Source organism: Trachypithecus francoisi, unplaced genomic scaffold (genome assembly GCF_009764315.1).
Source record: "Trachypithecus francoisi isolate TF-2019V2 unplaced genomic scaffold, Tfra_2.0 Lachesis_group4, whole genome shotgun sequence".
NCBI classification, from domain to species: domain Eukaryota; kingdom Metazoa; phylum Chordata; class Mammalia; order Primates; family Cercopithecidae; genus Trachypithecus; species Trachypithecus francoisi.
Window position 1 is genome coordinate 54981921 of NW_022681469.1, and position 15137 is coordinate 54997057.

General features: G+C 38.6%; 1 protein-coding gene across 1 annotated transcript in view; it reads right to left on the minus strand.

Moving 5' to 3' along the window:
- LHFPL3 (LHFPL tetraspan subfamily member 3) overlaps positions 1–15137 on the minus strand; it is a 646233-nt gene that overhangs the window by 201561 nt on the left and 429535 nt on the right. Inside the window, exon 2 of the mRNA XM_033193216.1 lies at positions 834–1070. Within this exon, the coding sequence (XP_033049107.1) occupies positions 834–1070 (237 nt within the window). The remainder of the gene's footprint in view (positions 1–833; positions 1071–15137) is intronic.

Genomic DNA, 15137 nt, shown 5'->3' on the forward strand with positions numbered 1-15137 from the left:
AGTATTAAAGTTAAAGATACCATAAAGATAAAACTGTTAAATGAATCTAAGTCTACTAAAAAAGCAGATACATCAAAACTCTATCCCAAGAAATTGGTTTAGAAATCTGGAAAGAAACTTAAAAGATTAATCTTCAATAACAACTTGCTACCTCTTAGTTGCCCACTGTAATATATTTAGGTATCATTCATTAGTCAATGTCCTATTTTCTATCATGGTTTTCTTTCTGTTTCAGAAGGCAATTTCTTTTTGAAAAGAAATCTGAGGACTTTTGATACCCAGATAACACATTTAAAATTCAGTTAATTAGGTAACTACAGAACTCTCTAACTAACTATTTGGGGCCAGTGTTACTATCTCTCTCTGAGAAGCTGGGTCTGAATTCAATTATCACAAATAGTTTAATAAAGATGTATACAGATGATGTTAGAGATTCTCCAGGCATTTATTTCAATCTGAAACATAGCTGAATACACGGAGAGAAAGTACTTTCCATTCAAATAGACACCACCCAAAGTTACATCTTAGCCATTAAGTTCTGATGGTAAACCTGAAATCAGAGGAGTAGGGAAGAAGAAACTGGAAAAAAATGCATCAAAATAATAATAATGGACTAAGGGCGCTTCAGAAAGATAAGTAAGTATAATATTATATTTTTAATGTACAAACTTCTTGAGTTGAGTGTGGGGTAAAGTCTGCAAACTACACAGTATTAAAAGAGGCAGCAAATTAGAACCACAGGGGAAGCAGTAGTATTTGAGGTGAAAGAATGGAAAGCATCATTTTTTTTGTGCTTGAGGCATCCAGGTAAGAGTTCCCTAAAGCAGTCTTACCTTTATTTTCTGCCTTCAGTTCCTCTGCCATCAAGCTGTCTTGTCGATTACCAAGCACAAATGCTAGAAACGAGAGGATCAGGGCATCCAAAATTCCAATAATAGCCAGGATGTATGCCCAGCGGACTGAGCAGGCCCCAAGAGTGTACTTGTCTGTCTTTTCTCCACACATCCGTTTTACTTCATCTGAGTCCCAGCCATCAGGGAAGATCATACAGCCAAGCACAAGGCAGGCAGCTGGGAGAGAGAGAGAGAAAAACACAAGAAAAAAAAAAAGATAAGTCAACAAATTTTTAACTTAGCAAATGTTTCCATTGCCTGTCAAATCATTGTTTCAAATTATTCTTGATTTAAAAAACAGCAAATCTTACCACTTTCACTCTGAATGTGTGTGTGTGTGTGTGTGTGCGCGGGCGCACACGTGCATGTGTGTGTGTTTTGCTGGTTAAGGTAAAAGCAGCCCAGCACCCTACATTGAAAGAAACTCTGGGAATGCACTTTACTGTGAGTCCAAGCATCCTGAAGGGGGTTAAGGTAGGTTGATCTATAAGAAAATATTAAGAAATGGAAATTTTGGGTGCATTTGTGGGAAGCCTTCCATTACAAATAGGTTATAAGGAATCATAATACTGCAAAATAACAATTCAAGGCTGGCTTTGAGGAGCTATGACAGCAGCCACAAAAGGATAATATGGCAAACACTAGAGTGTGTACTGACTTTGAATCACGATAAAAAATATTGTTATACTGGGATCCTCCCTCTTCCCCTGCCACAGAAAAGTTTCATCTTTTCTCCCTCTTTTTCTTTGTTTTACTGGTATGGATATAGAGAAAGGGGAACTATAATACACTATTGGTGGAAATGTAAACTGGTACAGCCATATGGAAAACAATTTGGAGGTTCCTAAAAAGTTAAAAATAGAACTACAATATGATTCAGCAATCCCACTACTGGGTATATGTCCAAAGGAAATAAAATCAGTATGTCAAAGAGATCTCTGAACTCCCATGTTATTACAACACTCTTCACAATAGCCAAGGTACAGAATCAACCTAATGTCTGTCAGTGGATGAATGGATAAATAAAATGTTATATAAACATATACTATTCAGCCATCAGAAGAATGAAATCCTTTCATTTGCAGTAACATGAATGAACCTGGAGGACATTGTGTTAAGTGAAATAAGCCAGGCACAGAAAGACAAATATCACATGATCTCCCTTATACATAGACTCTAAAGGAGTTGATCTCATAGAAGTGGAGTAAAATACTGGTTATCAGAGGCTTGGGAGGGACTGAGGAAGGATAGGTAGAGACTGGTCAACAGGTACAAAGTTATAGTTAGATAGGAGGAATTATTTCTGGTGTTCTATTGCACAGTAGGGTGACTATTAGTTGACATTATATTATACATTCCAAAATAGCTAGAAGAGAGGATTTTGAATGTTCTTGCCACAAAGAAATGATAAATGTATGAGGTGATGGATATACTAAATATTCTATTTTAATTTTTGCACAATAAATATGTATTAAAACCTCACGTTTGCCATAAATATGTGCAATTATTATGTGCCCATAAAAAAAGTTTCTTGAAACTATGCTTACCACATGCAATGCATGCTGATATTTTCTATTCTATTCTCCATTTGATTTCATTTTTAATAAGGCTGAAAAACACTGCAATATATTGTGGCACCACAGAGCTTTTATGGACATTAAGAAATCCTGGAGAATACTTACATTCAATTTCCCAAATATTACTGTGGTCATTCTATAAATACACTTTATAGGAAGAGGTTACTTTGAAAATTAAAAAAGGAAAGTAGCCGTTGTTGTCTCTTTGAATATTTCATTGAGTTACTCAGGATCCTATTTTTTGGTTATACAAAGCTTTCTGAACAAGTGGGTTCATCCACTCATTCACTAATTCCTTCAACAATTGCTTATTGAGTATCTCCTATGAAGTACCAAGCGCTGTTCTTGGTGCTAGGGATACAGTGACCAGGAGAAGAGACATGGTTTATGTTATTATGGAGCTAATGTTTTGTCAGGAGAAGAGGCAAAAAGAAAATGAGTATGTTGTAGTATGTACTAACTAGGAAAGAAACTAAAGGCTCAGATAGAAAATAAAGAGTTGGCCCTTCTTTAGAAAAGGTGGTCAGGTAAGGTCTCTTGAGGGGGCAACATTTAAGCTAAGGCCAAAAACAGACTAAAAACTAGACAAGTGAAATTGGAGTGAAAGATGTTACAGGGAACAGCATGTGCAAGGATCCTGGTGTTGGAAAGAGGCTTGCTGTGTTTGAGGAACTATAGGGAGATCAGTTACTGGGTTGGAGAAAGTGATCACACTGAGGTTGCAAAGCAGGCAAGGGCTATGCATCATGGTGGGTTACTGTTTCCAGGGTATGTAGCTTAGCCACACTGAGTTAGAGTTCTGTGACTATCAGGGTCAAATAATTCCTGAAGCTGGCAAGAGGGTTGCTATATAACTCTTGCTTTACCACAACTTACTGAACAATACAGGAATGGGTACCTACTTTCTTCCTTTTTAGCAGGTACATGGCTCTACAGGGCAGGTCTGGAGGATACAGAAACCAAGAGGGGTGACAAGTAGAAAGGCTGCCTGGGAGAACTCTCCTTTAGTTATTTGTTTTTTTAACAGAATAATAGTTCAAAACTGTGGGTCATATTTGATTTTTCTCTTTTCTTTGACCCACATCCCAAGTGTTGCCATGCTTCTCTAATCTACTTGTGCACTCTTTCTGCATAGGTAGGTATTATTGACACTCCTCTACTTTAGGCCTTCAATACTTCTCATAAAGAGTCTTAACTTTTCTCTGCCTTCAGTTTACCCTCACTCGAATCCAGGTTACACATGATTGCCTAGATCATCAAGCCCAACATTTTTGCTGGCTCCCTACTGGACGTTAAAGAACAGGCAGGCATCGCAGTCGGGTATCAAAAACTCTGTAATCCAAACCCCACTTACTTTTACACCTGGGTTGAACCTCACATGATTCCAAGTTTTTGGACCTTTCTTTTTTCTCTTCTCTTTGGAGTATTTGCCATGATTTTCCCTAAATGTTCCATTGTTAAATATCTTTTAGCACTCAAGCCAAACATAACATCCTCCACAGAGCAAGCCATCTCAAATTCTTCTTGATTTGTAACATTGCCTGTCTCTGCACTTTCATAGCTGTTGACAATTCCTAGTTTAGGGTCCTGGTTACTTTTTACATTGTTATAGTTATTTACTTACAAGTATTATCTCAGTTAAGAGACTATACACTTAAATGTAAAACTCAAAGCTATAAAAACCCTAAAAGAAAATCTAGGCAATACCATTCAGGACATAGGCATGGGCAAAGACTTCATGATGAAAACATCAAAAACAATTGCAGCAAGAGCAAAAATTGACAAATGGGATTTATTTAAACTAAACAGCTTCTATACAGAAGAAACTATCATCAAAGTGAACAGACAACCTACAGAATGGGAGAAAAGTTTTGCAATCTATCCATCCGACAAAGGTCTAATATTCAGAATCTACAAGAAACTTAAACAAATTTACAAGAAAAAAACATGAACAAACCAATTAAAAAGTGGGCAAAGGATATGAACAGACACTTCTCAAAAGAAGACACTTATGCGGCTAACAAACATGAAAAAAGCTCAACATCACTCATCATTAGAGAAATGCAAATCAAAATCACAATGAGATGCCATCTCATGCCAGTCAGAATGGTGATTATTAAAAACCCAAGAAGCAACAGATACTGGTGAGGTTGTGGAGAAATGGGAACACTTTTACACTGTTGGTGAGAATGTAAATTGGTTCAACCATGGTAGAAGACAGTGTGGCAATTCCTCAAGGGCCTAGAACCAGAAATAGCATTTGACTCAGCAATCCCATTACTGGGTATACCCAAAGGAACATAAATCATTATATTATAAAGACACATGTATGCGTATGTTTATTGCAGCACTATTCACAATAGCAAAGACATGGAATCAACCCAGATGCCCACTAATGATAGACTAGATAAAGAAAATGTGGTACATATATACCATGGAATACCATGCATCCATAGAAAGGAGTGAAATCATGTCTTTCGCAGGGACATGGATGGAGCTGGAAGTCATTATCCTCAGCAAACTAATGCAGGAACAGAAACCAAACACGGCATGGTCTCACAAGAAGGAGTTGAACAATGTGAACACACAGACACAGGGGTGAACAACATACACTGGGGCCTGTCGGGTCAGGCAGGGTGAAGGAGCACATCAGGAAAAATAGCTAATGCATGCTAGGCTTAATACCTAGGTGATAGGCGCAGCAAGTCACCATGGCACACATTCACCTATGTAAGAAACCTGCACATGTACGCAGGAACATAAAAAAAAGTCTTTGGTTCATTATCAAATATATAGCAACTAAAATAGTGCAACTACATAATAGGCACTAAAATATGTTTGAAAATGGGAAAATGAATGAACAGTTAAAGGAGCTGTAATACACTCTAAAATATGGTTCATGGAGGTCAATATCACAGTCTCAAGTCTAGTTGAAGATGGGTTCATATTTAGTTGACATTTAACAGAAGCAAATTTGTTATGATTAGACAACAGATTACAAGTACTTGGGAGAATGTTGTTGTTGTTGTTATTATTATTATTATTATTATCATTTGCCTGAGACAGAGTCTCACTCTGTCACCCAGGCTGGAGTGCAGTGGGGTGATCTTGGCTCACTGCAACCTCTACCTCCCGGGTTAAAGCAATTCTCCTGCCTCAGCCTCCCAAGTAGCTGGGATTACAGGCATATGCCACCATGCCCAGCTAATTTTTTGTGTTTTTAGTAGAGATGGGGTTTCACCATGTTGGCCAGGCTGGTCTTGAACTCCTGACCTCATGATCTGCCTTTTTCAGCCTCCCAAAGTGTTGGGATTGCAGGTGTGAGCCACTACACCCTGCCGAGGATAATTTTTAAAAGGTAAAGTTGGTGATTTGAAAATTTTTTCAAATTTCTGTTTCCTCTGTATCTCCCAGCAGGCACTAGTCAGTACCCAACTTGCTCTCTAAGGCATTGTCTAGTGATAACAACATTGTTAAAGCACATGGGTTCCATGAAAAGAACTCCTTTTATTTAGGAGGATGCAGAAGATCTTTGAATTCAAACTATAGTTAAAAAAAAAAAAAAAAAACACCTCTAAGGATTACTTGGAATATTTAAAAATATTCTAAATGGTTTTTACATATTAAATAATTTTATTTGTGAGAAAATTAGTTTCTTATAAAGAAAAAAAGAAAATTGAATATTTTTATTTTACAAATGGGAATCACCTGAAGAATAACTTATATTACAGTATCAGCTGAAGTTAATAGAAATCACCAACTGACATAAGCTCAGGCAGGTTACTGAACATTATAGGACAACTTCACTGGAAAAGGATGTGTGTGGAATGGTTATGTCAACAAAGATGTCTTTTCTCAAAGTCCTTCTGTCTTGAAGGTAGGCTATCTTAGAACTTTCATTTCTGGAAACTCTAAATTTCAAATTGGGATAAAAAAACAGAGGTAGAATTAACGCTAAGTTAAAACCACAGGGGAATAAGAATGGCAAGCCGTTGTTCCCTGTTTTCAAAGTATATGGCTTTCTAAATGAAATTTTAAGTGAAGAATATGAGAAGATAGATGGAATAATATACAACAGTACTTTATGCAATGGATATTTTGCTGAAAGTTACAGAAAAAGAATTTCTGAGATGCAATTCTTATTTTCAATAATGCAAGAGAGTTGGCTGGTTAGAGAACACTTGAAACCAGGCTAACAAGGTCAGGGTTTTCGGTGCCTGGAAAAAAATGTTTAGGCCCACCTAGCAAGGATATTTCGTTCTCCTTCCGGCTACAGGGCACTGCAGTGTGTACGAGTTCTCCATCCACTTCTTGTCAGCCTTTTCTTTTTTCTTTTTGGATATATTCTTTTTTTCGAGCTTTTAAGTTCAGGGGTACATGTGCAGGTTTGTTACATAGGGAAACTTGTGTCATGGGGTTTGTTGTACGATTATTTCATCACGCAGGTATTAAGCTAATACCCATTAGTTATTTTTCCTGGTCCTCTCCCTCCTCCCACCCTCCCCTCTCTGAATGGTCCCAGTGTGTGTTGTTCCACTCTACGTGCCCATGGGTTCTCATCATTTAGCTTTCTTAAAGTGGAAGACTTCATCCCTTTCTAAATTCTCTGTTTTGAAAATCTAAATAGTTGTATGGTAGGGTTAAAAAGCGCACAATTGCACTTAAAAGCTTTTAAAACTTTAGATGGCCATAGCATAACAAAAGCTTTATTTTCTGACATGTATTATCAAAATGTACATTTTCTTCTCCTCCTATCCAAACTCCTCCTACTTGGCTATTTTGTTCTGTTTCTGAAAGGTTAACGCCCCCAAAGTTTAGTATATTGAATTTAAGCCATTGGAATAGTTTAGGCTCTATCGGTTTCTTTGGAAAGGCATGACTATTATATTCTGCATTAATGCTTGAGTGCTGTAATACATTTCTGTTTTCTGGTATTCTGTTAACCAGAACCTTATTAACCTGCACGATTTGTATAGCCACTGGAAACTAACAGCTGTTCCTAATCCTAAGAAGTACCTGCAAGATCCTAGGCTAATGCCTCAGTCAATGAAAGTTTAAATAATATTCTTCTTTGCTTTATAATTAGTTATTTCTGATTCTTCACAAATTGATAATCCTTTAAGATGTAGCACGATCACTATAGTAAACATTACAGTATACAAGGCACCAGGACATTAGATTAATTTGGACATGTTATTTCCTGACCAGGAGGGATAGTAAAGAATTAGTTTCAATTGGACTATTATCCAAAAATGGGTTTCTTATTAAAATGTCACCTAGGAAATGACCAACCTCCTTGCAGATATGTGTTTCTTCATTTTGGCAGCAAGCAGGTTTTCTGGAAGTATATCAGAGATCATTTTTTTTTTTAAATCCAATTCTTTTTTTTTTTTTTAATTATTATTATACTTTAAGTTCTAGGGTACATGTGAACAATGTGCAGGGTTTTTTTTTTTTTTAGACAGAGTCTTGCTCTGTCACCCAGGCTGGAGTGCAATGGCATGATCTTGGCTCACTGCAACCTCTGCCTCCCGGGTTCAAGCGATTCTCCTGTCTCAGCCTCCTAAGTAGCTGGGATTATAGGTGCCTGCCGCCACACCCAACTAATTTTTGTATTTTTCGTAGAGACAGGGTTTCACCATGTTGGTCAGGCTGGTCTCAAACTCCTGACCTCAAGTGATCCACCCACCTCTGCCTCCCAAAGTGCTGGGATTACAGGCGTGAGCCACTGCACCGGGCTGAGAGAACATTCTTGAACGCTAAAGAGAAATGAGAGCTCACAAGCTGGAGGTGAGCAGAGAAGAATGATGAAAAGAAACCATGCCATGACATCTTCTAATGCAGAGTATACAACAGAAGCGCCCTTGTGAGGATATCACTGTTGATTTCAATTTTAGGTATCTTCCAAATGGTTAAGAAACATTTGCATTCTGAAAGGAATCTCTGTGTAGAGGCTACTGATGCCCACAATGGGTTCTTCTGAAATAGTACACAAATGGCTAGTGGTTCCCCAGAGCCACTAATTGCTCTGGCATTTTTCTTGCTAAAGAGCTGAATGTAACCTCTATGGAGGGAATATCCTTAGAAAAATCCACAAACCTTTGTAATTGGGTCTTTCTTCAAAGGGAAATGAAGCAAAATGAAAAAAGCAATAGGGGGGTCTATGACTTGGGTTACTTGGGCCTGCTGATACTGCTGGTCTAACTATCCCAATTGGGGCTTTTAACGTTGTGAACCTGAGAACTAAAATTATTTTCTGAACAAGAAGAGAAAGTCTAAATGCATTCTTTAAAAAGTCTATGCACTGTTGCACAAAAAACATGATAAATTGCCTCATGTTGCTGAAGCACTGAAGGGGAACTTGGTGAAAAAAAGGAACCTGCATCCACTTAGCTCTGTCAATTATTCAGGCATACAGTAGTTGAAGAAATTGATGCCAGCAGACACTGCCAGGCTATGGAGGGGAAACTTTCACATGAGGATTGTCACTCTAAACACCTGGTAAAAGAGATAGAAGGCTCATTCCTATCACTCCTTTATTGGTACGTGGCTGACAAACTTGAGCTATAATATTTATACCTCTAGAAAAAGTATAATATGGCTGGGCACGGTGGCTCAAGCCTGTAATCCCAGCACTTTGGGAGGCCGAGATGGGTGGATCACGAGGTCAGGAGATCGAGACCATCCTGGCTAACACGGTGAAACCCCGTCTCTACTAAAAAAAAATACAAAAAACTAGCCAGTCGTGGTGACGGGCGCCTGTAGTCCCAGCTACTCGGGAGGCTGAGGCAGGAGAATAGCGGGAACCCGGGAGGCGGAGCTTGCAGTGAGCTGAGATCCGGCCACTGCACTTCAGCCTAGGCGACAGAGCGAGACTCTGTCTCAAAAAAAAAAAAAAAAAAAAAAAAGAAAAGAAAAAGTATAATATTTACACCTTAGTCTCTTCTGAAAATGGAGTCACGAGACAATCCAGGACATGAAATACTGTGGTTTAGAGTGTGGTGAAGAAAACACATTGTGTCCTGGTAAATTTTGGCTTTAAACACAATACAATTTTATGGGCACTTAACTTGGGGTCATAACACAAAAGATATAACACCCCTTAGAGAGATGGAGGAGAAAAGAAAATATAAACACAGGGCTCTCAAAAGAGAAGAGTTAGAATGTTGCGTCTGATGATGAGAAAAGCCTCTGCTCTGCCAAAATACTCAGCTCCAGTTTGTCCAACTAAAAGGATCTGTATATACATCCACACACTGTGCAGTATCAGCTTAGACCACAGCTGTAAGCAGATGATCAAGAGTTCGTCCACACTTGCATGTATGAACTATCTAGTTAACGGAGAAATACCTTTTGTAGAATATGTTGCCAGACAAGAGGAAAAATAAATAACATCACTTGCTCATTTACCCAAATTTTAAGGGTTAATAGCCAAATAAAATGAAAATCAGAATTTAGAACTTAAAAAATTAAAAGCAGTTCTGATCTCTAGAGCACCACTAGATGGCTTCTGAACATACCATGGGTCCAGTCACATTCATTGAAATCCTGATAATGCTATAGTTAATAAGAATAATACATATCATAATAATAGCTAATATTTATTGAACATTTACCATATATGGGGCACACTTTACAGGCATCATCTCATTTGATTCTCCAATAAAGCTAAGAGAAACATGAGAATACTTCTTCCTGACACCTTCAGTTTCCACAAAGAGGAATTTTTCCTTAAATACTCTTGGCCCCTTATTCCACGTCTCATTCCTTTCCATGGCAGTGGAATGAGTTACCTGACGAGTGTCTGGGGAAGAGGAACTGGGCATGCCTCTCCAACCCTTTCCTTTCCCTGCCTTAGGAGTAGTTTGTCCACACGGAGCATGTGTTCTACTCCTCCATGCTGTACATCCTACATAAGGCAGGCCTTATTATTTGTTTTATTATACTTTAAGTTCTAGGGTACATGTGCACAACATGCATGTTTGATACATAGGTATACAGGTGCCATGTTGGTTAGCTGCACCCATCAACTCATCATTTACATTAGGTATTTCTCCTAATGCTATCCCTCCCCCAGCGCCCCCACCCCCTGACAGGCCCCGGTGTGTGATGTTCCCCGCCCTGTGTCCAAGTGATCTCATTGTTCAATTCCCACTATTAGTGAGAACATGCAGTGTTTGGCTCTCTGTCCTTGGTCAGAATGATGGTTTCCAGCTTCATCCGTGTCCCTGCAAATGACATGAATGCATCCTTTTTTATGGCTGCATAGTATTCCATGGTGTATATGTGCCACTTTTTAAAAAAAATTTTTTTTTTATTATATATTAAGTTCTAGGGTACATATGCATAACGTGCAGGTTTGTTACATATGTATACTTGTGCCATGTTGGTGTGCTGCACCCATCAATTCATCATTTATATCAGGTATAACTCCCAATGCAATCCCTCCCCCCTACCCCCCTCCCCATGATAGGGCCCGGTGTGTGATGTTCCCCTTCCCAAGTCCAGGTGATCTCATTGTTCAGTTCCCACCTATGAGTGAGAACATGCAGTGTTTGGTTTTCTGTTCTTGTGATAGTTTGCTAAGAATGATGGTTTCCAGCTGCATTCATGTCCCTACAAAGGACACAAACTCATCCTTTTTTATGGCTGCATAGTATTCCATGGTGTATATGTGCCACATTTTCTTAATCCAGTCTGTCACTGATGGACATTTGGGTTGATTCCAAGTCTTTGCTATTGTGAATAGTGCCACAATAAACATACGTGTGCATGTGTCTTTATAGCAGCATGATTTATAATCCTTTGGGTATATAACCAGTAGTGGGATGGCTGAGTCATATGGTACATCTAGTTCTAGATCCTTGAGGAATCGCCATACTGTTTTCCATAATGGTTGAACTAGTTTACAATCCCACCAACAGTGTAAAAGTGTTCCTATTTCTCCACATCCTCTCCAGCGCCTGTTGTTTCCTGACTTTTTAATGATTGCCATTCTAACTGGTGTGAGATGGTATCTCATTGTGGTTTTGATTTGCATTTCTCTGATGGCCAGTGATGATGAGCATTTTTTCATGTGTCTGTTGGCTGTATGAATGTCTTCTTTTGAGAAATGTCTGTTCATATCCTTTGCCCACTTTTTGATGGGGTTGTTTGTTTTTTTCTTGTATATTTGTTTGGGTTCTTTGTAGATTCTGGATATTAGCCCTTTGTCAGATGAGTAGATTGCAAAAATTTTCTCCCATTCTGTAGGTTGCCTGTTCACTCTGATGGTAGTTTCTTTTGCTGTGCAGAAGCTCTTTAGTTTAATTAGATCCCATTTGTCAATTTTGGCTTTTGCTGCTGTTGCTTTTGGTGTTTTAGACATGAAGTCCTTGCCCATGCCTATGTCCTGAATGGTATTACCTAGGTTTTCTTCTAGGGTTTTTATGGTATTAGGTCTAACATTTAAGTCTCTAATCCATCTTGAATTAATTTTCGTATAAGGAGTAAGGAAAGGATCCAGTTTCAGCTTTCTACTTATGGCTAGCCAATTTTCCCAGCACCATTTATTAAATAGGGAATCCGTTCCCCATTTCTTGTTTCTCTCAGGTTTGTCAAAGATCAGATGGCTGTAGATGTGTGGTATTATTTCTGAGGACTCTGTTCTGTTCCATTGGTCTATATCTCTGTTTTGGTACCAGTACCATGCTGTTTTGGTTACTGTAGCCTTGTAGTATAGTTTGAAGTCAGGTAGCGTGACGCCTCCAGCTTTGTCCTTTTGACTTAGGATTGTCTTGGCAATGCATGCTCTTTTTGGTTCCATATGAACTTTAAAGCAGTTTTTTCCAATTCTGTGAAGAAACTCATTGGTAGCTTGATGGGGATGGCATTGAATCTATAAATAACCTTGGGCAGTATGGCCATTTTCACGATATTGATTCTTCCTATCCATGAGCATGGTATGTTCTTCCATTTGTTTGTGTCCTCTTTGATTTCACTGAGCAGTGGTTTGTAGTTCTCCTTGAAGAGGTCCTTTACATCCCTTGTAAGTTGGATTCCTAGGTATTTCATTCTCTTTGAAGCAATTGTGAATGGAAGTTCATTCCTGATTTGGCTCTCTGCTTGTCTGTTACTGGTGTATAAGAATGCTTGTGATTTTTGCACATTAATTTTGTATCCTGAGACTTTGCTGAAGTTGCTTATCAGCTTAAAGAGATTTTGGGCTGAGACAATGGGGTTTTCTAAATATACAATCATGTCATCTGCAAACAGGGACAATTTGACATCTTCTTTTCCTAACTGGATACCCTTTATTTCTTTCTCTTGCCTGATTGCCCTAGTCAGAACTTCCAACACTATGTTGAATAGGAGGGTGAGAGAGGGCATCCCTGTCTTGTGCCAGTTTTCAAAGGGAATTTTTCCAGTTTTTGCCCATTCAGTATGATATTGGCGGGGGTTGTCATAAATAGCTCTTATTATTTTGAGGTACATTCCATCAATACCGAATTTATTAAGCGTTTTTAGCATGAAGGGCTGTTGAATTTTGTCAAAAGCCTTTTCTGCATCTATTGAGATAACCATGTGGTTCTTGTCTTTGGTTCTGTTTATATGCTGGATTACGTTTATTGATTTGCGAATGTTGAACCAGCCTTGCATCCCAGGGATGAAGTCCACTTGATCATGGCGGATAAGCTTTTTGATGTGCTGCTGAATCCGATTTGCCAGTATTTTATTGAGGATTTTTGCATCGATGTTCATCAGGTATATTGGTCTAAAATTCTCTTTTTTTGTTGTGTCTCTGCCAGGCTTGGTATCAGGATGATGTTGGCCTCATCAAATGAGTTAGGGAGGATTCCCTCTTTTTCTATTGATTGGAATAGTTTCAGAAGGAATGGTACCAGCTCCTCCTTGTACCTCTGGTAGAATTCAGCTGTGAATCCATCTGGTCTTGGACTTTTTTTGGTTGGTAGGCTATTAATTATTGCCTCAACTTCAGAGCCTGCTATTGGTCTATTCAGGGATTCAACTTCTTCCTGGTTTAGTCTTGGGAGAGTGTAAGTGTCCAGGAAATGATCATTTCTTCTAGATTTTCTAGATGATTTGCGTAGAGGTGTTTATAGTATTCTCTGATGGTAGTTTGTATTTCTGTGGGGTCGGTGGTGATATCCCCTTTATCATTTTTTATTGCGTCTATTTGATTCCTCTCTCTTTTCTTCTTTATTAGTCTTGCTAGTGGTCTGTCAATTTTGTTGATCTTTTCAAAAAACCAACTCCTGGATTCATTGATTTTTTTGGAGGGCTTTTGTGTCTCTATCTCCTTCAGTTCTGCTCTGATCTTAGTTATTTCTTGCCTTCTGCTAGCTTTTGAATGTGTTTGCTCTTGCCTCTCTAGTTCTTTTAATAGTGATGTTAGAGTGTCAATTTTAGATCTTTCCTGCTTTCTCTTGTGGGCATTTAGCGCTATAAATTTCCCTCTACACACTGCTTTAAATGTGTCCCAGAGATTCTGGTATGTTGTATCTTTGTTCTCATCGGTTTCAAAGAACATCTTTATTTCTGCCTTCATTTCGTTATGTACCCAGTAGCCATTCAGGAGCAGGTTGTTTGGTTTCCATGTAGTTGAGCGGTTTGGATTGAGTTTCTTAGTCCTGAGTTCTAGTTTGATTGCACTGTGGTCTGAGAGACAGTTTGTTATAATTTCTGTTCTTTTACATTTGCTGAGGAGTGCTTTACTTCCAATTATGTGGTCAATTTTGGAATAAGTGCGATGTGGTGCTGAGAAGAATGTATATTCTGTTGATTTGGGGTGGAGAGTTCTATAGATGTCTATTAGGTCCGCTTGGTGCAGAGATGAGTTCAATTCCTGGATATCCTTGTTAACTTTCTGTCTCGTTGATCTGTCTAATGTTGACAGTGTTGAAGTCTCCCATTATTATTGTATGGGAGTCTAAGTCTCTTTGTAAGTCTCTAAGGACTTGCTTTATGAATCTGGGTGCTCCTGTATTGGGTGCATAGATATTTAGGATAGTTAGCTCTTCCTGTTGAATTGATCCCTTTACCATTATGTAATGGCCTTCTTTGTCTCTTTTGATCTTTGATGGTTTAAAGTCTGTTTTATCAGAGACTAGCATTGCAACCCCTGCTTTTTTTTGTTCTCCATGTGCTTGGTAGATCTTCCTCCATCCCTTTATTTTGAGCCTATGTATGTCTCTGCATGTGAGATGGGTCTCCTGAATACAGCAGACTGATGGGTCTTGACTCTTTATCCAGTTTGCCAGTCTGTGTTTTTAATTGGAGCATTTAGTCCATTTACATTTAAGGTTAATATTGTTATGTGTGAACTTGATCCTGCCATTATGATATTAACTGGTTATTTTGCTCATTAGTTGATGCAGTTCTTCCTAGCCTCGATGGTCTTTATATTTTGGCGTGTTTTGCAATGGCTGGTACTGGTTGTTCCTTTCCATGTTTAGGGCTTCCTTCAGGGTCTCTTGTAAGGCAGGCCTGGTGGTGACAAAATCTCGAAGCATTTGCTTATCTGTAAAGGATTTTATTTCTGCTTCACTGATGAAACTTAGTTTGGCTGGATATGAAATTCTGGTTTAAAATTCTTTTCTTTAAGAACGTTGAATATTGGCCCCCACTCTCTTCTGGCTTGTAGAGTTTCTGCCGAGAGATCTGCTGT